Source organism: Microtus ochrogaster, chromosome 8 (assembly GCF_000317375.1).
Source record: "Microtus ochrogaster isolate Prairie Vole_2 chromosome 8, MicOch1.0, whole genome shotgun sequence".
Classification (NCBI taxonomy): Eukaryota; Metazoa; Chordata; class Mammalia; order Rodentia; family Cricetidae; genus Microtus; species Microtus ochrogaster.
Window position 1 is genome coordinate 83,189,248 of NC_022015.1, and position 25,565 is coordinate 83,214,812.

The window sequence follows — 25,565 nt, forward strand, 5'->3', positions numbered from 1 at the left end:
CTTCCTTCCTTCCTTCCTTCCTTCCTTCCTTCCTTCCTTCCTTCCTTCCTTCCTTCCTTCCCTTCTTCCTGACAGGATTTCTCTGTGTAGCCTTGGCTATCCTAGAGCTCACTCTGTGGTCCAGGTTGGCCTCAAACTCACAAATATCCACCTGCCTCAGCCTCCTGGGTGCTAGAATTAAAGATGTGCGCCACCACCGCCTGGCTGAGTCTCTAAGCAAGCAGCCTTCCAGTTTTCACTTGTGACCGCAGGAACAGTTTAGATTTCCTTTCTCCTTGGGTCCCAGAGAGAAGGGTTGCCATGGTAACCTGATTCACCCCCAAAGTCTGGGTTCTGGTGATCATGATTGTTTACATTTGCGTGAGCAGAGACTGTCCCTGACTCTCCCACTGCAACTGCGTCCTCTCCCACCTTGCCTTCAGTTCTCAGCTGTTAGCCTGAACCTGAGTCACCCTGCCAGGCAGCCAGGCCCTCACGCTTGCCGCCCTTCCTTGTGGCCTGGACTGGTCCCAGAGTCGGTAGCTGGCATAGTGTCCAGAAAGCCAGCCCTACCCCAGGAATGGTGCTTTCTCTTTGGTGGGAGTGTTCTGGAATTGTGCCCTGGGTTTAGGGTCTGAGCACCCCACATCTCCTGCTGCCGCAGCTCTGTCTCCCCTTTCCAGCTGGCCTTTTGCTCCACAGATGGGCGTATACCCTTCGGTGAGAAGGAGGTCGGCATCTGACTCATACACCAAAGGTCAGCACAGTGGCCGGTGCCAGCTCTCCTCTTCCCTGGGCATGTACAGCGTCTTGGACCTTTTAGACACTTGGACTGACTTTATGCAGAACATTCTGGGTTTATGAGTTAGACTTGGGCTCGGGTTTATTATTTTGTACTTTGGATTCTTCCTTTAAGAAGACCAGAGGTAAAAATACTCTCCTTTGCCAACCATCAGCCTTGCCTCACTTCTCTCCAGAAAGGAGAGGATAGGAGTGGATTAAGGTGTGTGTGTGTGTGTGTGTGTGTGTGTGTGTGTGTGCGGTGTGTTATGGATAGGCAGACTTGGAAAGCTGTGGGTTTCAAAGAAGCATCTGCATACCTGGAACTTCACCCCACTCCCATCTGTAACCTTACTCTTCTTGTTATTCCTAATTCTGTGGTTTCATACCTGGTAATTTACAGTATTGGGGACACATGGACTCGTGGGGCTCGAGAGGTGGGTGGGCCATGGCATGTGCAGTATTTGGGTTTCCCGGTTTCCATTGACTCTTTGGATTTGAACTTGAAGGTCGGAGGCTGGCTGCTGGCTCCCGCGGTGACTCAAGTCTTTGCCGGCCAGGGTGTGTACGCGTCAGCCCTGGGCCTGTGAACATTTTCAGAACCGTACTGTTGACTCGGTGGTTTTCCAATGGGTGGTTGTGTTCAACAGACGGCAGCTGGACGCAGTCTGGATTGTCCCAGCTGGGCAGGGGCTGCTGTGTCATCCAGGGGACAGAAGCAGTTCTGTTCCTCCACCCTTGGCTCCCAAACACGGAGAGGTATCCTCTGGACAATAGCACGGCAGGCAGTAGAGGAGCCCCACTTTAATATAAAAGTTTATTGGGTAGCTAAAGAATAAGATGTAGAGAGATGCCTCGAACAGAACCAGTGTGCAAGTGTGTAAATGGGTGTTTTAACACTCACAGTTGTTTTATACGCCTAAGACAGTTTAGTGGTTTGCTGAATATTATTTCCTTATTTGTTCATTTGCTTATTTGTTTTATTAAGACAGGATCTCATAACCCAGGCTAGACTCAGAGTTGCTATTTACTTGAGGATAACTTTGAACTCCTGATCTTTTTGCCTCTATCTCCTGAGTGCTAGGGTTCCAGGCATACCCCACCACACCAACTGGCTTACTGAGTGTAAAAATCTGTTCCTTCTAGGGGCCGGGCAGTGGTGCACACACCTTTAATCCCAGCACTTGGGAGGCAGAGGCAGGCGGATCTCTATAAGTTTGAGGCTAGCCTGGGACAGGCTCCAAAGCTGTAGAGAAACCCTGTCTCCAAAAACAAAAACCAACCAAACAAAAACATCTGTTTCTTCTAAATGCGTTTTGCTTTAGTATAAGCAAGAATATGGTGTGTGTGTGTGTGTGTGTGTGTGTGTGTGTGTGCACATCTGTGTGTCTGTGTGCGTCTGTGTGTCAGGGTTGGGGGAAAACAAAAGTTCTATTAGCTTCCTGCTTACCCAACATTCTTCTTAAAAAGAAAAGACCCAACCCCAGATTACCTTGCTAGGTACTAAAACTTCCTCCATACCCAACAGTATGGTTGGGATCTGGGGCTGGCTCAGTTGGGAAACTGCTCTCTGCACAAGCAGGAGGCCTGACTTCCATCCACAACACCCAAGTGAAAAGCCAGGCGTGGCTGTGCACACTTAGAACCCCAGAGTTTGGGAGATGGAGATGGGCCCTGGAGTACACTGGCTGGCCAGCTTAGCCTAAATGGTGAGTCCAGGTCCCAGTGACAGACTAAAGAGAAAGAAATGAGGGGGACGGCTCCTGAGGAGTGACCTATGGCTTCCACACCCACGTACAGACTCATGCACCTGCACGCTCACACAGAAAAATGAAAACGACAAATCAAAATTAAAGAGTAGTTTTATGTTATCTTCTGGGATTCAGGTTTGCTTTGTAAATCTTCTTAAGAGGGTGCCGTGGACATACATCATCAGTTGCCTGGCCCTTCCAAGACACGTCTGGGGAAATAGATGAAAGGTGTAAATTAAGAAAAGCAAGTGTTTGTGGCTTCCACCTTAACCTTCTGTTATGTTAAATGGCTCTGTTGAAGAGGGCTGTCACGGCTCTTGAAAACTTGGGAAAGTCCAAGCCAGCTGTGCCATTAGTCACCTTTGGGAGCCCAGAATGTTTGATGTGAAAATTATATGGGCACATCTAATTGCGTGCATTCTCACCCCATAAGATATGTACTAAAGGGGTGACACTCTCCCTCCCCTTCTTTTTAAGCTAAATTGTTTAATCTGAATTTCATAATATTTAGAGGAGTCCCAACGAGTCAGCTGCCATTTTTCGATGTCTTTTGTTTCCCCACACTGCCTGTGTAAGCTGACCACATACATCTCCAGACACCCAGGGAGAGCTGGCGATCCCTCCCTCCCTTATGTGGGGGATTGTGAGACGCATGACCCATAATTCAGTCTTCCTCTGAATGTCCCCAGAGCCCAGCAAGCAGGAAAGAAACAAGGAAACAAATCCACCCTGCGGGGGTTGGAAGGGAGGGAGGGAGAGAGAGAGAGAGAGAGAGAGAGAGAGAGAGAGAGAGAGAGAGAGGACCCGCGCTTCCTGTAAAATGGGAAGAATAATTCTTGTCTAGCCCGAGTCTCAGAGCCATGCACACGTTTCCAGTAAAATGTGCTCAGAGCGAAATAGAAAGCATTCACGCAGAGATAAGATAATGGACAATTAAGTTAATTTAAACCCTAGAGTTAACGACTGATCAGTTTACACACACACTGTGGAGTTCACCCATCTAAGCTGAGCAATGGTTTTGATATATTCATTTATGGAGCTGTTCAACTGTCACCACAGTGTTAAGCTGTTGTCTGTTTCCTCCTGACCAAAGCTCTCCATAACATCCCTCCGTCAGCTGCCGCTCCTGTCTACGTGTTCTCCCGTCTCCAGACAACAGTCACTCTTTTCCTTCTGTGTTTCTTGTTTCAAGTCTTCATGTACCCATGAATATTACACAGTCTGTGATCCTTTGTGATTGGCTTCTTTCACTTGGCTTCATGCTTTCAAGCTCCATGTATATCAGTACCTCATTCTTTACCTGACTGAATAATATTCCATTCTATAGGTAGATTGTGCTTTGTTTATGATAGATTTCAAAATTAAAAACCACCAACTAACCTCATGTTTCTTTCATTTTCTAAACCTTTTCCTTTTTTTTTTAAAGTTAAGGAATATTAGGGAACAATCATTTCCAAACCTACGAAGAGCCTGTGTCTTTCATATGTCCGTACCTTGGCAGAGGCTACCTAGGTGCAAATGCTGGATGGAGCAAAGAGACATCAACATCCAGTCTCGGAGGACTCAAAGTTTACAATCTATGAAACAGTAACTGTTTTTGGTTAGTCTTTCCGTGGGTTGATTGGGTTAAGGTGTTATCTCCAGTGGCTGGAGCAGGCCCTGATAGAGCCATCCCTTTTGCATCTGTGTTTTCTGCTAGTGATCCTTGCTGACATGCTAATCAGCCAGCTGGCAGCCAACAGTCTGAGGAGGTGCCACTGTGTCCAACCTGGGACTCTCCTCCTGCCTGGAGGTTCCTTCCTGGTTATTGTTCCAGGTGCTGAAGGGTTGAGAGGCATAGCTGTGTTTGTGTTCTGAGAGGTGGGGCAGAAGCTGTCTGCTTTGTGGACATTGTATTGGAGAGAATTGTAGCTTAGACCGAAAACAATCACACAAAAACTGTATTAATTAAATCACTGCTTGGCCCATTAGCTCTAGCTTCTTATTAGCTAACTCTTACATATTAATTTAACCCATTTCTATTAATCTGTGTATTGCCATGTGGCAGTGGCTTACCGGCAAAGTTTCAGCATGTTTGACTCTGGCAGCGGCTCCATGGCTTCTCCCGACTCCATCCTTCTTTCTCCCAGCATTCAGCTTAGTTTTCCTCACCTAGCTCTAAGTTCTGCCCTGCTATAGGTTCAAAGCAGTTTCTTTATTGATTAACCAATAAAAGAAACACATAGATGGAAGGACCTCCCACACCAACATTGCTCTTTGGCTGAGTGTCTGGAGGCAGGGCCTCTCCTTTGGTTGATTGGCTGAAGGAAGGCCGGGTCTTGCTCAGGATGGAGTCTGCCTGGGTCATGTGCTCTGCTGGCTGCCCTCCACATTGCCAGCATTCGTGTCCTGTAAATGTGTTCTCTACTCACATTGTACATGTGGTGCTGGCTTCACTTTATAAAGCAGGGATGTGGTGGTCCAGAGGCAGGCAGAGGCAGACAGATCTCTGTGACCTTGAGGTCAGCCAGGTCTACATAGCAAGTTCTAGGCCACGTGGAACTATGTACTGAGATTATGTCTCAAAAACAAAACAACCACAACAGAAAAAGTTGTAGAGGGCTTGCCCAGCATGTACCAGGCCTGGCACCACACAATTCAGGATGATAGGGTAGACCTATAATCCTAACATTTTGGAGGTAGAGGCAGGAGGATCAAGTCTGCACGGTCTGTCTCACTTCCACGGTGAACCTGAGCCTGAGATCCTTAAGACTCTGCCTAGAACAACAATAAAAGATGGAACACCACAGGCACTAAAGCAACACAGAGAAACCCTGTCTCGAAAAAAACCAAACCAAAACCAACAAGATGGAACATTGTCTGATCCTTCTGCGCACGCGCGCGCGCACACACACACACACACACACACACACACTGCACACAGAGTCTCCTTTACTCATAAAAAGACAAGTATTTAATCAGAAGGAGGAGGTAGGTCAAGGCTTAGGCTCTCCGGATTCTTTTGTACCAGGATTCTCACTTCTCCTTTCCCATGTAGATGCCAGGGATGACAGCGATTGCAGTGTCAAAAGCTTAGCCACATGTAGGCATTTCTCCCCAAAGCTTGCCTGGGAGAAAGAGCTCCCTCTATCCACAGTGAGTGCCATGGTGTTTGCTTTATCAGCTGGCCTCGTCAAGCTCTCTGCAGGCTGTTGTTCTTAAGTTTTTCTGCAGCGGGTCACTGCTGAGGCTTGGGCTCTAGTGTGTCCTCCTTGTGTGTGGTCTTACAGGCACTGTTCGCTTACCTCAAGAGGTGACGTTGCCCAGAGAAGGGACAATACGTTACACGTGGAGGTGAGGACTGAGAAAGTGACAACAGCATCGCTTCTCATTGGCCTGAGGTCTCATGGAGCCCCTCACTGTCACAGAGAGCAGAGAGGAACACCGCATGGGAGGTCAGCTAGGGTCAGCCAGGGTCTGGGTGTGAGACTTCATGTTCCACCAGGCCTGGGCCTCTTCGAACTCTTATTTGCTGACTTTCATACGCTCTGGCTGCTTTCTCAAGCCTGGGCAAAGCGGTGGCCCCCACTTCATCGTGTTACAGGGTTAGAGATTATTGGGGTTGATAACAGATGAAAGAGTAAAAACACCCCTGTACTCAAAATGACTCCAATGACCCTCCCCCTCCTTTCCAAACCATCCCAACTCTTTACACACACACAACACACACACACACACACACACACACCACACACACAACACACACACACACACACACACCCTCATTTCTTTTCTGGTGTATGATAAAATATATCATATTTCCAACTTCTCAATATTTGATATCGATTTGTTTTCGAAAGATGGGGAGGGGAGAACAAGTTGTCAAAGCTTTGTTTTATCCAAGAAGGACCTTTGGGATGATGTCATGGGTTCACACTCTTGAATCTTCCCTGGCCATGTAGAACATTTATGTAGCAAAGTGGATCTTTTTCCTGTGTTGCCTTTTCTATTGAATACGGCTGTCTGCCTCCAGGTAGATACCTTCTTCGTCTATAATGGCAGTGACCAGAGAGAAGAAGGCCTAGGGCTCTTGGACTTGCGAACTAGCAACCTCATTGACAGGACACACAGAGCCCCTTGGCGGTCCTCATCTGCCAGTATGGAGCTCGGGGACGTTACAGGGTGCTGGGATCATTAAGTGTGAAGATGGCTTTGCTCCCATGCCTCTGTGGGAGTGCTCCCATTCCGTTTGGACTTTTGCCTCCTGTCTGTATTGGGGTATGTGAAGGCCCAGGTAGACTTCATGCCCATATTCTTTGACCCTAGGAATGGTCACTCCATGCCAGTCAATGCCAATTCTGAGTAGGGTGCTTGAGTGACAAGAGCATGTGCACTTAGAGAGGGAGAGGCCATGTCTATGGCCTGGACACTTGTCTGTCCTGACACTGAGACTTCTTGCTTCATGATCCAGTCCTGGCTGACCAGGCATGCAGTCCTGCACATGTGTGTACCCATTCACACTAGCTTGAGTTTCTGGAACATTGCTAGTGGAACAGTGTTGCAAGTGCTTGCATGTTAATGGTAATACCTTAGTTTGGGGACAGACTGGGCTTGTTCTTAATGATAAAAATGGTAGCTTGCCCAGAGGCCAATTACAGTTGCTCTGCCTCCACTGTAAGTTGTTAGAACATAGTTCAAATGTAATTAGTTCCCATTTAAGTTACCTCATCTCCTGAGGTCAGAATTGTTGATGGTGCTTATAAAGTTAGGTCAGCATGACCCGCGGAGCCCTGTGTCTCTCCAAGGTGATATTCATATGTACGTACATGGTGGTTTGTTTGGTTGGATGGCTGCTGCTGTTTTCTGTTGGCCTTGTTTGTATGCACGTGTACATTTGTGTGTATATATGACAGAGAGATGACCATTCCTCCCGTTAACTTGCACTACTTTGCTTGTTTTTGTAAACTGGTCCTTGTTGGCGACTCTATTAAATGGCTTCTTTATTCCTATGAAGATACAACATTTTCTTCGAGAGCCCTGAACTATTATTGTTTCTTTAAAGTTTGGGTTTCCGTTTTTTATTTTTCTCTTTTCACTTCTGCATCCCAGCCATATGGACCTGGGGAGGCTTTCGGATCTGCAGAGTGATTGCAAAATTCATTCCACGATCAAGTTCTGCTCTCACGTAGAGACTCATGGGCAGTCTTTCTACACGTGCAGTGGAAGAGAAAAATGGCCTCAGCCATCTATATTAGGGTTCTGCAGAGACAAAACCAAATGAGTGTTGTGTAGGGGCATAGAAAGTGATTTGCCATCAGGAACTGACCCACAGAGTTAAGCTGAGACATCCGGCACATCAGACACTCAGGAGGACCGAGGGCTGCATTCTAGTTTAGTCAGAGAACCCAGGACTAGCAAAGGAAGTGGCGTGATGTCCTTTTGAAGCCTGGTGTCTCTATGCTTAGGAAGGAGTTGTGTTTTATGCTCAAAGGCAATTGGGCCAGAGGAATCCCCCCCCCCCCCGCCAAAAAAAAAGTCTTTATAACTTTATAACCCTCCTCCAACAGGGTTTCTCTGTGTACCTCTGTTTGTCCTGGAACTCCTGTTGTAGGCCAGGCTGACCTCAAACGTAGGGATCCTCCTGCCTCTTCCTCCCGAGTGTGGGATTAAAGGTGTGTACCACCACTGCCCTCATTTTCTTTCTTTCCTGTGTCAGGGACTAAACTAAGGGCCTTGAACATGTCAGGCATCTGCTGAGCCATATCCCGAGCCAAGAATAATGTTTGAATAAATATCTGGACAGCCTGAGTACACTCCAGTCCAACAAACATGTAAAATTGATTAAAGACACAGAGCCAATAGAAGGTACATATAGTACATGTTGTACATATAATAAAGAGTCTTCATGTAAGGAATTGGCTTGCACAGAGCTGGGACTTTTCTGGAGCCAAAAGTAAAGCTTAAACCTTCCTTCCCCACCTCCAGTCTGGTTCAGTTTCTTCCAGAGCGAACAGCTGTTGGCTAGTTTCACTCTGATATTATTTTATGCAAAACATTTTGAATGTTTTAGCATTTTTGGAGCCTGTCATTTTGTTTAGTCTTGTTTTCTTTTAAATTGTTGTCCAGCTCTTTCCGTACTTCCCATTTATGGTGTATACATGCATGCCTGTGTGTGTGTGAGCGTGTGTGTGAGTGTGTGGGCGTTTCCCAGTAAAGCAGTTTATATATTTTAACTTGTTGGCCTCCGTTCTGTCATGTGATGTCGACTATCACCAGCATCTTACGGAAGAAGGCAGTAAGGTCACAAGGAAGTATGATATCGGAATATGCAAACACTTCTGGACCCTGTGGGTGTCTCCTACAGCTGTGTATCCATCTGCCTAATGCAACTGCAGCCTGCCTTCTGTGTTAGCATGCCACCGTGCTACAGCCCCTTAATGTCATTTCCTTCTTTGGAAGACATTCTCTTCAGAAATCCACTCACATCCAGGCAGTGTTTCCCGAATCCAGGGCCATTGCCAAGGATAAGTGGCTCCCACTTCCGGATCCGTATTCTGTATTCCCGGTTTGGTCAGGGTTGCAGTGGCTTTGATGGGGGCTCTAGAGGACGGAGGAGAGCAGGGTCACTCTACCAGTTTTGTGCGGCTGGTGGAGATTGATGGACTCTCAAGTGCCACCCCAACCCTGGAGCAGCAGGGAGCTCACAGGCCTTCGCTTCCTTTCCTACAGAGTGTCCCTCTTCCTCTTCTACTTTACCACCTACTGATGGACAATTCCTGAGCTCGGGCTACGATGACCAGAGCTCTCTCCTCCCAGATCTCTTCCTCTCTCTTCATCCCTAAAGCAAGCTAGCCTGAGAAAAGGAGCATGCGGATCTATAACCGAAAAGTCCAGGGGAAGGAGACAGTTCAGTGGCTGGGTCCAGTTGTCTGTGTTTCAGAATGTTTCCCAGGAGCTTTTGCTCTGCCATCCTCCGAGCTGACTTCCTCCTTGCAGAGAAGCTTATTCAAGTCCAGAGAGATCTTATCTTTGCCCTTTAATGTCTGTGCTGTGGTTTCCAGTCGGCAGCTGGGGTAAGGGATTGCAGTGTGCAGGGTGGGTACACACTGAGTACACCTGCCCAGGCCTCAAGCTTGGGGAGCAATGCACTCTACCTAAGCTAACAGCTTCATGGACTCAGGTTAGTGTCTCCTAAATAATTTAAGATTTTATTACTGGAAAAGCCGGGAAAGGCCATGAAGCACAAAACGCAGAAACTGCTGACTCATCGTTCTTAGCCCCTTGCTTGAGCTTCCTGCGCCTCCGCTGCAAAGACCCTCCCTTCCCTAGATTCCTGTGGATGCCCAGAGTTTCGAACACTTCCATGTTCTCAAGCTTTTTTTAAAATTTATTTATTTACTTATTAGGTATACAATATTCTGTTTGTGTATATGCCTGCAGGCCAGAAGAGGGCACCAGACCTCATTACAGATGGTTGTGAGCCACCATGTGGTTGCTGGGAATTGAACTCTGGACCTTTGGAAGAGCAGGCAATGCTCTTAACCACTGAGCCATCTCTCCAGCCCCCTGTTCTCAAGCTTTTAAGGAGTTTATAAAACTCACTGTATTCTATGAAAATATTATGAATGAATATCTTAAAGACATTAGATAAAGTGGGGATAAGTTGAATCCTACAAGTTCAAAGCTGTTGGCTCCTTGAAGAGAGGGGCTATGACCACCAAGTTTGACTCTGAGATTCCCTGGCTCCTAAGCATAGAAGGAAAGATATCTATGGTTATAGAGTGCTGTGTGTGTGTGTGTGTGTGTGTGTGTGTGTGTGTGTGTGTTTGGAGAGAGAGAGAGAGAGAGAGAGAGAGAGAGAGAGAGAGAGAGAGAGAGAGATGGCAGGGAAGCGTCCATGGATGGTGACAGAGACAATGTACTTGAAGGCAGCCCTAGCTCTTCGGATGGCTCTAGTGTGTCTTTGCCAAGCTCCCTTCTCCAGCCACTTGCCCCTGAGAGACTTGCTTTTTCCTGCTTGTTGCTTTGTTAGTCAGCGAAGTAAGGAGATAAGCATTAAGCCCTCACATTGCTGGGCTCCTTCCAGATAAAGCTGGATAGTTCCTTGTGCTGCCCTTGAAGACAGCACTCAGGCGAGTCAGGGCTGTAGACAGAGCTAGGCACAGTCACCTCCACTCTAAAGCTGGTCTGAGCTCACTCATCTTGTGATCGCTCCATTTATCAGTGAGCGCTGTGGAGGCCTTGCTTCCCAGATGGATCCAAGACAGCTCTGTGATAGCAAGCCACGCTGCTGCTGGCCCTTGGCTGCTCTTCCTGGAAAGGTCTCTAGCTTCCAGAAGTTGATTGCCCTTTGTCACCTGGGGAGCTGAGTTTCCCTGTGAGTGGTTGCAATCCCCGGAAGCAGCTCAGCGCACATGGATAGATGGCGTTGTGACAGCCTCAGAAGCTGCTCCAGGGTTGTGGCTCCCAGTCTTTATTTTTATTTATTTGTCTTCCAGAATTATCTGTAGTCATCTGGGCTGGACAAGTTTACTCAGTCCATCTTTTGCAATGAATATAAAAAGATAGAATCTCCCTCCCTCCCTCCTTCCCTCCCTCCCTCTCTCCCTCCCTCCCTCTCTCCCTCCCTCCCTCCTTTTCTCTCTGCTTCCCTCCCTCTCTCCTTCCCATGCTGGGTCACAGCTCCGGGGCAGAGCTCATGCATAGCCTGTACAAGACCCTGGGTTCAGCCCCCAGGAGCACTAGCCAACCACCCAACAACATGAAGCAAGTGGAAAGGCATTTGTTCCTTTCAGGGAGCCCATCTTCACACCCTGCAATTCTATCTCCAAATGTTCTACCTTGTAAATGGGGCTGTAACAAACTTCTGACCAGGAGTTGTGGGTCTACACAGCGGTCATTTGCTGGAGAAGACTACACACAGTCCATACTGTCCCTCTAGCTGTGTGACCTTGGGCACGCTCCTTAACGTCTCTGAGTCGGTTTCCTCCTCTGTGAACTAGGCAGAGCACTCTTAGCCTGTGTGCTGGTTGTAGGAGTTAATGGAGCAGTCAGCACAACCTTGTCTAGGGGCCTGGATGGGGAAGGCAGCTTTTGGGACCAGATGCCTACTGAGTAGACTTGGCTTCAGCACACTTTCCTGAACACATGGGGGTCCTGATCTATAGAGGGGTCCCAGATGGTGTTATTGTGGCTTCTCTTACGAGGCTGTAGTCTAAGGGAACAAAGGGGTGTTAAGACAGGAGCCCCAACAGCTCAGGGAGTACAGTCATACATGAGAGTGTATGACGGCAAGGTATACACACATAGAAAGTATGTATGATTACAAGGTGCAAACACCAGCAAACCCACAAAATTTATCCAAATAGAAGCTGCAGCAAGGTAAGTTAAGAGAGAAGGCTCAGCCAGGTGGCTGGTTGCTTAGAGGAAGGAGCAACCGTCCGTGTACATCAGGGGATGGATGCGGTTAGGGCTGGGCACGGTAGAAAAAGACCATGGCAGGAAGGCCGCATGAGGAAGCTGTGTTCGAGAGGTCTCTCAGGGACCCCAGCTGCATGGCAGGGGGGCATGGAGAGTTCTGGGCTCCCGTGGTTGTGGGGCACCTAGGAAAACGTGGGTTAGGTGGCGAGCCAGGCTGGGGCTGCTGTGTGTGCCTTGGGGAGTCTCTCCCGGCCACGCCTCACTCTGTTCCCCTTTCTTCCTGGCAGCAGAGCCCCCTCCCTTGCTGCACTCAGGGACATGCCTGTGAGCACTTCTACCCCCCCTCAGACTTCACTGTCAGCACGCAAGTCTTCAGGGACATGAAAAGCAGCCACTCCTTACAAAAGGTTGGGGAGCCCTGGTGCCTGGAGGTAGGTCTCGGAGCAGAATGACGGTATGAGATGAGCCAGCCCTCAAACGAAGCCACCCATCCAAAGTTTACCTCCCGTGAGGGCAGGGCCCATGCATCCACCTCCATCCCTGAATCCTCCTTGGGTCCCTTTCATTTCAGGTGCCATGATGTCTGGCTGCTCACCACTGATAGGGAAGTCATAGCCGTTAAATCACCACTTTACAAGAAGAGGGTGGAGGCGGTGCTAGGGAGGATGCGTGATGCCCAGCTGCCTCGTAAAGGCCACGTGACCCAGCATCACACGCAAGAATGTGCAGTATTCCATCACACTTGAATCTGGGAAGTCATTTCCTGGGGTTCCTTATGACTCCCGCTGGAAGGGAAGCTGTCACCTCAACTTTGCCATTGCTACTAGCAATTAGTTGTCTATAGTATAGATTTTCTTTTCAAATTCAGGGTGCTGAGAACTGCCCCCCACCCTGCAAGGTCCCTGGCTGGCAGAGGCAGGCACAGCCCAATGCCTGCTCACAGATGCTGTTCTCCAAGGACAGGAAGCATTGTTAATTTCCTTTAAATAATTCAATGCGATGTCAATACCCCACACGACTCTGGGCTCCGGAGTGACAGCTCTCTTCAAATTAGTTGTCCCAAGAATAAAGAACTTCCAGAACATTCTTTTATCTTCAGGAAAGCAAACATCAATGCAGACTTTCAAAAAAAAATTAAAGTAACTTTTAGATTTAGATAGAAGATGATGTTTTGGTTTTCATGAATATTCACGAGCCAATTAGTGGAGACTTTAAAAACCCATGTTGTGTCCCTACTAGGTGCTGAGCTTATGCTATATGCTAGATGGTGCCGGGTGAGAAAGCAAGTTTCTCTAGTGGGCAGAATGGGCACCTGGAGAGATAGGGAGCACGCGCATATATGTCTTGCCTCTAGAGAGGGAAACAGTGGAAGAAATCATGTTAAAAACCCTTGTTCTTCTTAAGAAACAGTAGACAGCCATTTAGGAGAACCAGAGAGATATAGAAAAACACGTAGAAGGCACATCACCCAGACCCTCGCACGACCTGTAGATTGTCTTGTTTTTGACAAGTTTCTTGAGCCGTTCGTGTTCACTGATGTTGGGGTCTCACTGACACGGTTTTGCACTCTCCCCTCACCTGATGTCACAGCAGGGATGTAAGACCCTACGTCTGTGTCCTTGGAATTCCTGTGCTCTAACCTTACTCTTAGTCCAGGTGGCGCTAGAACAGACAGGTGTTCTGAGGCTTTGACCCTCTCCTGCTCTCTTGCCTTTGACATGCCCACTATGGGCTGTACTTACCCTCTGACTCCCTGGTGCGTGTGTGTGTGTGAGTGTGTGTGTTCAGTCGGTTCTGTGTGGCAGGGCACTGAGGCCTCCACTCTGCAGTGGTTGTGATCTTAGCAGATCCTGCCTGGTCAGCTTCTCCTAAGGAAAGCAGCCCATTCTGACTCTCAAGGATAAGGCTATCCCACCAGGCCTGGCAGATAAGGCTAGCCCACTGGGCCCGGCAAAAGGTAGCTCATTAACCTTTGGTCAGAGTCGGGACAGAGATAAAGGAGAACCAGGTGCCTGTTTTGATACAAGGAAATAGAAACAGAAAGACTGGCTCTCTTCCTTGTAGCTTGAGATTTGCAGGAGCCGATTAGAACCCTGGCGCCAGTGACCTTGAACATTTCTTCTGTTTGTCCTTAGTACAGAAAAAAAAAAACCATGTTTCCAGGTGAAGGATAAACCCACAGATTGTGAATAGGCCAGGCATGAAGGTGCTGAGAATGAGCAAGTTACCAAACTGTTCTCTGCCTCAGTTTCTCTATCCTGTAGATAGGCAGTGTAAAAAGCCAGTAAGTGTGAGATTGCAAGCACAAACAAACAGATGCCTGCCTGAGCATCATTTTGATGGACTGGTCACTGATGGTCTGCTTGGCTATGTGCCCTGCACACTTTCCTCCCTTGCTTTCCGTCCCGCATGGAAAATCATGCTTAACATTGCTAGTACCTGCTACTTCAGGAATTTTGGTGGAGTGTGAAAAATCCTGACCTGTGGTGTGAGCATTCTAGAAATGGCTCTAGGGAACTAGATGATTGGCAGTCAGCAAGCAGTAAGTCCCGAGTCTGTCACCTCTGTTGGCAAGGCTCTCGCTCCTCCTTGATGCAATGTTTGGATGTGTAAAAAGCCCGGTAATAGAATACTGGCCAGGCTTGCTCCTCTGGGTACCGAGGGAGATCCTTTGACATGTCTCACAGACTTCCTGCGGTCAGGGCACTACTGTAAAGAACTGTACTACTGTATTAACTCTTTGGACCCTGACAGCAGCCTTAAGAGGCAGCGCTGCACACACCCCTTCTGCAAATAGGGGTAACCTGAGCCAAAGCTGTGGAACCGCTTAAGATCCCAAGCTAGAGAGCCGGTGCCGTGAAACAGTGCTAATGACGGAACGTGCTGTTGTTCATGGTCCAGTATTTCCTCCATTTTCCGGAAGGAGGGTGCGTTTGATCCTGTTGCCACCCTGCGCTCTCGGGAAGTGGAGTAAATGTCCCGGTCAGGAGATCTTTCCCATCGTCTCCGATTAATAACCACTGTCCTCCTCCTCCCCTCTGCCTTGTTGTTCTGCTCAGGTCCTGACTTTTGCCATCTCTTCCTCCAGGGAATTCAGTAGATAGACCGGTTGAGTAAATATGACTAAGAAAGTCAATACCCACCTGGGCCGACGTGAGTCACTTCTTTCTAGTTAGCTATTCGTGTCCATGTTAGAGCTGGCCACACAGCACACTGCCCTGGGGCTGTGAGGAGCCACAGGGAGAGGGTGTGACCCCGCACAACTGCCCTCAGATAAGAGGGCTTTCCTGTAACTGCTTAGTCACTGTCGCTGCGGCCTCTGAAATACGGGCAAACAACCTTTGCAAATAGCTCTTTGTCAGAAGCCTTCTCTCATTCCCCATTTCCTTCCTCTTCGGGGGTTCACAGAAGCTTTCCCAGTCGGTGCCCGGGACTAGTAAGCGGCTCTCACTCTGCCTCTCCAGTTTTTGTTCTTTTTGGCTGACTTACCCCCTGACTAGCATTGAACCTGTTTTGACTTCATTTTTAGGTTGCATTTTCAAAAGGGGCCAAATGAGGGATTCCCTTATTCTTCAGCCTCGTTACCTGCAATGGAAGGGGGAAAGACAGTTTGGCTCCGTCTGCGAAGCGAGCGTAGAGACAGGGAGTTGACCAGTTGGAGAGAGGAAATGAAACTTCTCTTAGGTTTATTAGACCACATCCCATAAGTCTGTGGCTTCTTCTAAGTCAGATTTCTGAAAAGCATGCTTCATGACTGGCTTCAGTTTTGCTTATTCGTCATTTAAAACTAATAAAGATATTACTTCATTTCCCAAGTTCTTCAGTGTTCAGCTGTATATGGCAAAGAAGTCTGTGTATTTGGGGGATGCTCTGTGTGTGTGTGTGTGTGTGTGTGTGTGTGTGTGTGTCTGTGCTGATTTAACTGCTATAACTCCAGGTTAGCAAGCATTCAGCTAGTCCCTCTCCCCCAAATAGAAGCATGGTCTGCCCTCTTATTAGAAGCAGCCTGAGTAACAATGTCAAATGCACCCCCTAAAGGCAAAGCTTGAATTGGGATGAACTTCCAGCGTTCCAAAGCTGAGCTCCAGAAGTCACAGGTGGACTCATGTTGTTTATGTTCCCCATGTGTTTTGTGACTCTTAAATGTGGGGAGGACTTTTACTTTCTCCTGGCTGTCCATGCTAGAAGTGGGGACCGCTTGCCATTGCTCCCAATGAAACGAGGCTCTGCTCTGTGTTTCCCTGCTGTAGGCACTCGGCAGAGGGTGTCTGTTGAAAATCCTGGAGAGGCAGATTCTGGGATGGTTTATAATGACCCCCACAATGTATGAGCCGTGGTTTCCTTATACAACCCAGGATCCTTCTGTACAGAAACGGACCACCCGTCTCCTCCCATCTATACTTAGTCTTGTCGCTGTGGCCTTCTAGGCTAAGTACATGGTCCTCTGTCACTCTGAAGTCCCACCCAAGTGTTTCTCACACCACAGTGAGGTCACATCCTAGTGTATGGGAATGTGGTGTCGTCCCCTCCACCCTCGGGTACTCACTGCCCACAGAAGAGGGCTGTCCCATGTCCTCTATCATTCCTTAGACAGAAAAGACCATGTCACCATGGATATTACTGTTGCCTTGGACACTCGTCTCCTACCCTGTGAGCTGGTATATGGGAACAGAAGTCCCTGTGTGTGGGACAGTGATCTGAGGGATTCACCTGTGGAAGATGGCTGGTTCTTCTGCCTTGTGTGAAGCCATGGGGGGGTCCAGCTGATCCTGCTGACAGGACAGCCTTTGACTCTTAACTCAGTGTCTGCCTCAGTTTCCCTCTTCTGAGCTAGTCACGTATTTCCTCCACATCCCTGACAGAGGTCATTGATATAGAAGTCTCAGGCCTCTGTGGGTGGCATTGGGCTTCCTCTTTTATAATTCCTTGAGGTGAAAGACTGACTGGTTTTCATGGACTAGGTTGCATCAAAAGAAAGTGTAAATCAGCACAAGACCCCCGTTCTTACCCCTCCCCCAATAAAAACAGTACCTGGGCTCTAACGTCATATGCCAGTCTCCCTCCCTCCAGCTCCCCCACTGCCATGTTGTATGTCTGGTTCTGTGTCAGCCTCTTTAGTGATGTCAGAGAAGCAGACATTTGGACTTGGACAGCGAGGGGAACCATGCCTACTCTGGAATGAGGCTTTCTTGTATATTAAGGGTGTCACCGTGGTGTGAGCAGAGCGAAAGCTCTTGGTGTCACACCCCACCTCCTGTGTCCTGTGAGCCTCATTTGAAAGACATTTATTGTCTCAGCTACTGGTTTAGCAAGAACCTATAAAAGAAGCTTGCTCATCCTCTGTCCTTCACGCAAACCTTCCTTCCATTTCAAGTCTGTTTGCTTTTAAAAAAGGAGTCAGGTGTGTGTGTGTGTGTGTGTGTGTGTGTGTGTAGGGGGAGGCGTGTCTACCTATTGGAGCATGTGTGCACTTGTATGTCTGTACATGTGTGTGAAGAAGCCTGCCATCATCCACGGGAACCTTTCCAGAGGCTCGCCACCTTGTTATTGAGGGTCTCTCACTGAACCTGGAGCTCACTGCGTGACCAGACATTCTGGGTCGTGAGCATCAGGACAGTCCCTGTGTATACTGCAACGATGGACTTTTCTTTGCAGCTGAGGATTTGAATTCAAGTCCTGAGGCTTGGGCTCAAAGAACCTAACTGAGTCATTACCCCCACAGGGCCATACACCCTCAGTTTGGGGGTAGTGTGGTAGAAGTCACATGACCCTTGATGAAATCAGGATCAAGTTTTGGTTACCCTGTCCTGATCCACCGCTGGTCACCTCTGCTCGGGCTGAGAATGAGGATGAGGTGACTTTCGTACAGCCAAAGTTTATATAGTTCTGTTCCAACCCACTTGGGTGTGTGTTTGTCTGAGCATACATCTGCCTGTCCCTATGTCTGTGGTGTCATACAACGTATGATCACTGTCACCCTTCATGGCCACTGCCACAGGAGAGCAAAGCCTTTCTCCGGAGGTGTGCTTGTGAGTGTATACTCGCACGTGTGTGCATCTGTGTGTGCATGTATGTGTGTGCATATGTGTATGTGTGTGCATGTATGCGCGTGTGTGCATCTGTGTGTGCATGTATGTGTGTGCATATGTGTATGTGTGCATGTATGTGCGTGTGTGTGCATGTGCTTGTGTGTGTGCATATGTGTGTGCATGTGTGTGTGCTCTCAAGTGTGTGTGCCTCTGTGTGTGTGTGTGTGTGTGTGTGTGTGTGCCTCTGTGTGTGTGTGTGTGTGTGTGTGTATGCTCAGAAGCTTCTGTCTTGAAAACGCCAATTCCTTTCAGAAGGAATGCAGGGAAGTAAAAAGTGAAGACATTGGAGACAGACGAAATGAGACTTGAGAAGCAGGAAGAACTGGGGTGGCCAAAGGACACGTGCTGACCCAGTCTCCCCACTACTCAATCATGCTGGGCACTTGGCCGACAGACCTGTAGGCCCCACCGAGAAACCCTGTCCTTGGTGCTAGTGTCTCGTTTTGAGCGAAGCGGGTTTGGTGGGAGGCAACTTGATGGTACCTGTGTTCTGCCAGGCGGGTTCGGGAGGGGTCCTGGAGGCCCCCAGTCATGGTGTTTCTGGTCTGCCTTCTGTTCACCAGGACTCTGGAAGGCCTGTGTTGAGCTGGGGTTTTGTGTAAGAGGTGAAAAGTCTTCTTGTCCCCAGAGAAATGAGAAAGTCCCTGACTAGAAAACAGACCAAGTTGTAACCATCTGTAGGGGGTTCCAGTTGTAAGACTGTCCCTTGGACAGTCTTTCCTGAGAACCGCTGGGAAAGGTGGGTGTCCTTTGGGAGGACGACTTAAGAAGCATGGTGACTCTAAAGGAGCCATTTCCTGTCCTTCCTCTAGGGAGGGGAGCAGCTCCCGGGATTGGCTTGTGGGCCTTCGGATGTAGGATATGCTTGCACCCAAGAAGAATGGGGGCCTGACCTCTAGGGCCCTGCCCTGTTTGGACTGCAAAATATTCCCAAATCAGGTTCCCCCGGGTCTCCCTCTCTGTGGGCTGGCTTGATTGGACCTCCTGCAGCTGTCTGTCTTCTTCCTATTCCTCCTCTCTGTGCACACTTGATTTGAAGTTGAAAGACAAAGTGTCTTTTGGGATATAGGATTAGGAAATTATTACATATATTTACATATACCAACAATAAAATTTTCTTCTTTTTCTTCCCTCCCTCCCTCCTTCCTTGAGAAGATGTCAGTTTCTTCTCCTCCCCATCTCTAGGCCTTCTTGGCCACACAGAGAGCGCACTTGCTGCCTTTTGGCTTCTTAGTTATCAGCTTGTCTCCACTGGCCATTACTGTTTCCCTGGGAGATGTTCCGGCCTGCACACTAGAGTGCCTTCTGCCACCTTATGGACTTGGGAGAACTCAGGTGGCATTGGTGATGGCGACATGTCATCACTATCCACAAGAGGCAGCAGGGTGAAATGAAAGGGTCTTTGGGATATTTTCTGTTGAATTACCTGTGATTTGTCCATGCCGGGATAGATGGCCAGGATTTGGGCATGGTGTCTTCAGTGGATCTGTTGACCTAAACCTGCTTCTCTCAGGCTCTCTCACTTGTCGCCTTGGCTGGAAGAAGGGAAGAGTTGGGAGATGCAGGTTCTCCAACACGCCTGTCCGTGCCTGGGGAGACTTAGCTGTTGTTGCCCCAGCTGTTTGGAGGTTGTGCTTTCTAAGGGAGGAGCGGAAGGAGGGGAGCCTATCTCCGCGTTGTCCTCTTGGGAAATGATGAGAGGTGACCTGAAAAGTCATCTGCTCCGGGTGTTACACTTGAGTGAACCGAAGACGCTGCATTTGGCTAGGGAAGGTGAAAGCGGCCGCACATGTACATGCTTGTGCAATCTAATTCCTGCTTTGTAATTACTTGGAGACTCGCCATTGCAGCCAAATGAGAGGTATGAGCGGTGACCCAGGCAGGAAGCAGAAACTGGAGGGGAGGAGAAGGAGGGCATCCAGAACGAGTTGTGGCTTTCCTGTTTCTTCAAACCCTTTTAGAAGCAGGGAAAGATGCAATAAGCATCTTTGGTACACGCCGCTCAGCTTTCGCACCACAACCTGCAGTCTCCCGGAGCGTGCGAAGGTCTCAAAGCTCTCATGAGTTCTAGTCACGGAGAAGGACGGGTACTGATGAGCAAAGAAAGGCAGCAGGTTGCTGGGGGTAAGGGGACCTTTCAGAAGGGAGAATGAACACCATTTAAAATAAATCACAAAACAAAACAGATGGCTGCCTGGCAAGGGCCGAACCCAGCAGTCCCGGGTTGATGTGGGCACTGTAAGAAACCAGGTGTGATGTTCTGTTCTGTCTTGATTCTCACCTGTCTGTGGAAAGCGGAGCACAAAATTACCATTTGTCTGACTGACGTCAGGGTTTTGGAAATGTGACGTCATTTCTATAAACACCCACATGAGAAGCGCCACCTCCCCCTCCATTTGGATGACAGATCACATGTCAGGGCATGGAAAGATAAAAGCACTAAATATTTGCTTTAGAAAAACGCAGCAAAAGATCCTCTCATCCTCCCAGCTGCAAGCTTCGAGTTCCGTTAACAAAACTGACTGGCCGCAGCTGAAACCGCTGCCACCCTCTGGCCGTGATTGACAAGTGAGTCACAAGTGGACATGGTCAGCGGAGGCTCTACTGGATTTCTGGGGCATGTGGAATAGGAACTCCAGCTCCAGGTCGGCCATAGCAAAGAAAGAGAGCCCTGCCTTCTCCCTTTCCTTTCTTCCTCTTGACTCTTTGAGTTGGGTATTTTCCCGGTGGATTTTCTTCCCATTAAAAGCAACTGCGTGTTATTTGAATTTAGTAATAAAGGCCTGACGTTTTATGCAAGTTATGTTGGTTAGGTTGGCTTTACACTTAAGATCCCCCTGCCTCAGCTCCTGCATGCTGGGAGCACAGGTGTGTGCCACCCCGCCCACTCCAATAAGGTTATAATTCATGCAGGCCCTTGTGAAAGGGTGCCCTTAATAAGAGAGCCTTATGTGGTCTTGGTCCCTGGCGGTGGCTGGAGGGGTCTGCTTTACGGGTAATTGAGAACATGGGTCAGGACTCTGAATTCACCTTGACCTCGCGAGGAACTGGCGGAGTGACCAAGTTTACCTTATAGAACCTGGGGAATTTCCTGTTCCTGCCTTTGTTTGCCAAGAGAGTTAGCAGGTGATGTGTGCAAACTGACATAAGTCTGTATTCTTTAATTGGTCCTCATCCCTTGTAGGACCTGGGAGGGTTTGATATCAATTCTCCCTATTCTCCTTTGGACATCTTCCATCTTGAGCTGGGTGGCATGTGACTGTAGTCCCAGCTACTTGGAGGCTCAAATAGGAAGGACCACTTGAACTCACAGAGTTCAAAGCCAGCATGGGGGACATAACAAGATCCCACCTCTTAAAAATCCGCGAACAGCCGCCCTGTAGACATAGCTCTATTCACACATATTCTAGCTCCCCCAGGGCACAAATATTCTCTTCTAACTTTGTGTATAAATAAAGTAATGACTAACATTAACTGCACGCTTATTCTATACCCCAGGCTTTGTTTAAAGTCTGTTTCTGTATAATTCTCACCCAGTCCTCCCAGCCAGTAGCAGCTGTTTACTTTAACAAGAAGGAAACTAACACAGTTTTTATTTTATTTTTTTTAATGATTCATCCCCGGTTCTGCTGAGAGTAATTGGGACCTGAGGATTGAAAGCCTGGGGCTTCAGATGTTTTCCAAGACAGGGTGCCCACCTCCCTCTGCCAGGACCCTTCTGCCCTGCGACACGGAAGCTGTAAGCTAAGCAGCACATGCTCTCCAGACGCCCTGGCTGAGGATGGTTGGGACAGGAGGTCTTCGGGAGAACAGTCTCTGAGCCGGATTCCGAGTCTCTCAGCAGTTGGCAACATCCAGTTTTGTTTTGTTTTGTGTGTGTGGTTTTGTTTTTTAAATAATTAGAAACAGTTTGACTCTTGTTACCACCCACAGTAAAAAAAATTGCTTAGCTCCCCACAAATTAAGAGAGAAAGGGGAAAAAAAATAAGGCCATTTGGTGGAAGGCTGAGAGTAGTTTTGAGAGAGAGCATTGGACACTTGACTGCTAGGTGTGGGAGTGGGGGTCCTCAGTCTGACTCCTTTGTTACCTGTTGAGGTTCATGGCTTATGAAGGAAGGGAGTCTAGTGCCCAAGCTGACTCTGGGAGGAAACCCACATTTTTCTGTACTTATTAATGGTATGCCTTCTCTGTGGGTGTGAGCATTGAGAGCGCAAAGCCCATATTTGCACAGTGTGTGGTCCTCACAGGGCTGTGCTCCAGTGCTCACGGTGGTGGCCCATGACGAGAGGGAAGAGGAGGAGGTTTTGGCACGGCAGCACCTTGTCCCATTGTATGGACTGAATCACTGAGGCAGGTTCCTTAGGGTTGTGCTTCTATGGTCAGTCACCACCATTGCTTGTAAAGCAGCCCAGGGTTTGTGAACATTTATGGCTCCATTCACCCACCCTCCTTAGGGCTGACAGTAGCCAGAGTCTGAGCTGAGTCTCTCTGCCAAGCCAGACATGCCATCCACCGGACACCCTTTGCACATGCTTCCTTCTGTTCTTCTAAGTGGTCACATGGGCAGAGGGATGACTGACTTCCTCATCCTCCTGGGGGATGGAGGACTTGCTGCAGGAAGTGGAGGGACATCCCACTTGAGGGCGCTGGGCCCCTGTGGCACTCTGAGCCACATTGCTTTGATTTCCATTTGGGACAACTCCTGTGGGGTGGCCTCCTCCTGCCATCCTGACTTGTTTAAGTTTATGCTTTGTTGGCAAGCAATTTTTTGATGCTATTCTTCTCATAGCCAGAGGCCAAGGTCCCTTGTGGAGCAATGCCTGAACTTAATAGTTTTCATCTGGATACTAGAGAGGGTATCAAGAGACAGGGGTGTGGTGGTGGGGGGTGGGGAGGTCTTAGACACCACTCACTCCATCTCCCAGCCTCTTGGTTCTGTTTCCTTTTAGGTCACAGTATTAGGAGTAAACCCCCCCCCCCCCAAGGGTTGTGTTCCTTGGTGTTACATACTGACCCTATAATTGTAGGTCAAAAGACAAAAAAACTCCCTGATGGTCTTGCAGATGATTTACAAATGCACATGCCAAAGTCCCTATTAAAGTTGGTCTGGAGTGTCTTGGCAATACCTGGCTTCTTTCCTGGCTGTTCCCAGAGTTTAGGCATCCACCTATATGGTTTGTAACTTTGGGTGACTGGGGGCCTGGCTCCCTGACCAGATTCTTAGGCACACAGAACAGTACTGTTTGAGCTTGGAAGATGAGGAGTGGACACATTGGAAGGTGTGGGGACCATGGGGACAAAGGGTACCTGTGATCTTCAAGTCCTGCTTGTCTAGACTGGACCTCCTCCCCAGTTTGGGCATGTGTCTGTGACAGGGATTGCAGCCCCAGGGGAACTGGACTCCAATTCACAGAAGGTCCTCCAGTGCTGGTACCGGTCTATCCTGAAGAGAAGGGATGAGAACAGAAGGGACCTTTCTACTTCCAGCTCAAAGTCATTGGCTGAGTAGTTAGTAGTTAGCTCACACTGAGACCTGTTCTTCTCTGAGGGGATCACCAGAACGAATTCCTCCCTCAGCTTCTAGGAGTCTTGAGCTCTATCCGTAGTCAGAGCCTTTACCTGTGTGAATGGTCTCAGTGTGAATAGACTCAGTGTGAATAGCCTCAGTTGTGAAGCTGTCAGGGAAAGCCGCATTGAAATGAGCGGGCAAATTCACCTCCGAAGCTTCTGGAATTGTCAGAGCTGTGATTCTGAACCGAGCCTGGATACCGTGAGGTCCGTTTCTCAGCTTCTCCAACTCTGTACTTCTGCAATGACTGTGGCTCTTTTTGCCCAAGTCTTGCTGAGCCACCTCCCCAGTCTCATAGTTTTGGGCTGCTTTTCCATCCTTGCCTCTTTAGCATCAAGCCTTTGCTCCTCCCCTCTTAGCCCATATCGATCCGTGGTGCATACATGCCTGTCAGAAACAGACCCACTGGGTGGTGACTGGCCTAAGCTTCTGAGCAGTCGGGCCTCAGACACTCTTAGAAAGCAGAAGTGACGTAAGAAGCGACCTGTTCAGATGAGAGCGAGCTGCCTGAGATTTTAGTCATAGGTTTCGTAATGGCCGTCCTCATTTACTTGAAAAGGTTATCTCCAGGACTAAAGATCCTTCAGGGAGATGAGGCCTGTCCTTCCTGCGTGTAAACAGATGATGGTCAATTGAATGTCACCTGACAGCTTAGGTTTATGTGCAAGTGGGCTTCAAGATTTGTCGGGCTTGGACTCCTAGGGAAAGGCAATAAAATAACTCAGACAAGGAAATGGTCTTATCAAAGTGACCTAAAAATCCAAAAGCACACAGTACAGGCTCCAGAGTAACTAACCCCAGCCAGAGTAGTTTTAATTTGTTCGCAGTAGCTGGTGGGTTGGAAGAAGTCTGCTGCAGAACCCCGGAATTGTTCAGAGGAGATTAACAATACCCGCCTACTTGGTCTCGCCACTTCCTGCACTTTGGAAACTGAGGCCCAGGTACAGAAGACTCCAAAGCCACATTGCCGGGTGATAAAGGAGCCCAGGACAGAAATCGGCCCTCATGGTTTTCCCTTTCCATCATGCCACTCCTGACTGATGACAGAGTCGCACCCTGTTCAGCAGCATTGATGTCCTGTGCCAAAGTGGAAGCTCCTTGGATGTGTGTGTGGGACCCAGAGTGTCCGCCAGGAGTTCACTTATTTCCCTCAGGAAATCATGACTTTTCTCATACCCTGGATGCTGCTGGGCCCGTCAGGAGGCTTTCAGTGGTGACGAGGGATGAATGCAGTCATCTCTGATGAGAGACAGCTAGGAAGCAGGGACCTAGAACTTATGCATAAAGAATACTAGGAATCCTGCAAGCAACGATGAGCCTTTTAGCAACACTTAGCAAGACAAGTCACACATAGTGTCTCCCACCAGCATTCCGGAGGCTGAGGCAGGAGCGTTGCTATGACTTTGAAGCTACAGACCACATCCTAACCATTTATAAGAAAGATGTATATTTGTGTGTTTGTGCTACCTTCTTTCCCTGAGGACTGGTGCTTGGGAATTCTTCTAGGGTGTTGCTTTCTGGGATTTTATTACCAGCTCAGGAATGTGGAAAAGAGACCCTCTGAAAACAGCTTTCATCCCTGCATTACGTATAGGAAGTAGGATGGAGATCACCAAGGTAACCGTGATGCTGTCGACCAAGTGAGATGTTTCCAGCTTTGCTAAGAAGTCCATTCTGCTGTTAGTGTCTCGTGTCGTGTAACCAGGAAGCAAGTTGATGCCCTGGGTTGAGTTCAGAAAGTTTGTTTTGACTGGTGGCCCGTGAAGAGAGCGAAGCCCTCATTACGTAATGTTCCCTGGGCCCAGAATGTCAGCCGGGCCCTGCTTGCCAGAGCTTGAAGAGCTGCTTGGGAGCAGACTGAGTCCTACGAGCGATACCAGCGATCCAGCTTGGCAGGCTGAAGGGGTGGGTGGGTGTCGCTCTGAGAGCGAAGGGTGGCTTATGCTGTTTCAAATATTAGCACTTTGTAGCACCATGGCTGTCCCCAAAGTGACTTA

General features: G+C 48.6%; 1 protein-coding gene across 25 annotated transcripts in view; it reads left to right on the plus strand.

Moving 5' to 3' along the window:
* Tcf7l2 (transcription factor 7 like 2) overlaps positions 1–25,565 on the plus strand; it is a 191,774-nt gene that overhangs the window by 111,107 nt on the left and 55,102 nt on the right. The window contains exon 5 of one of the 25 annotated variants that reach the window (XM_026781385.1): positions 12,200–12,340. The exons of 23 other annotated variants lie outside the window; for them this stretch is intronic. In XM_026781385.1, the coding sequence (XP_026637186.1) occupies positions 12,200–12,340 (141 nt within the window). Of the gene's footprint in view, positions 1–12,199; positions 12,341–25,565 lie in introns of those variants that run through there. One more of the 25 variants, XM_026781384.1, reaches the window with a different exon arrangement.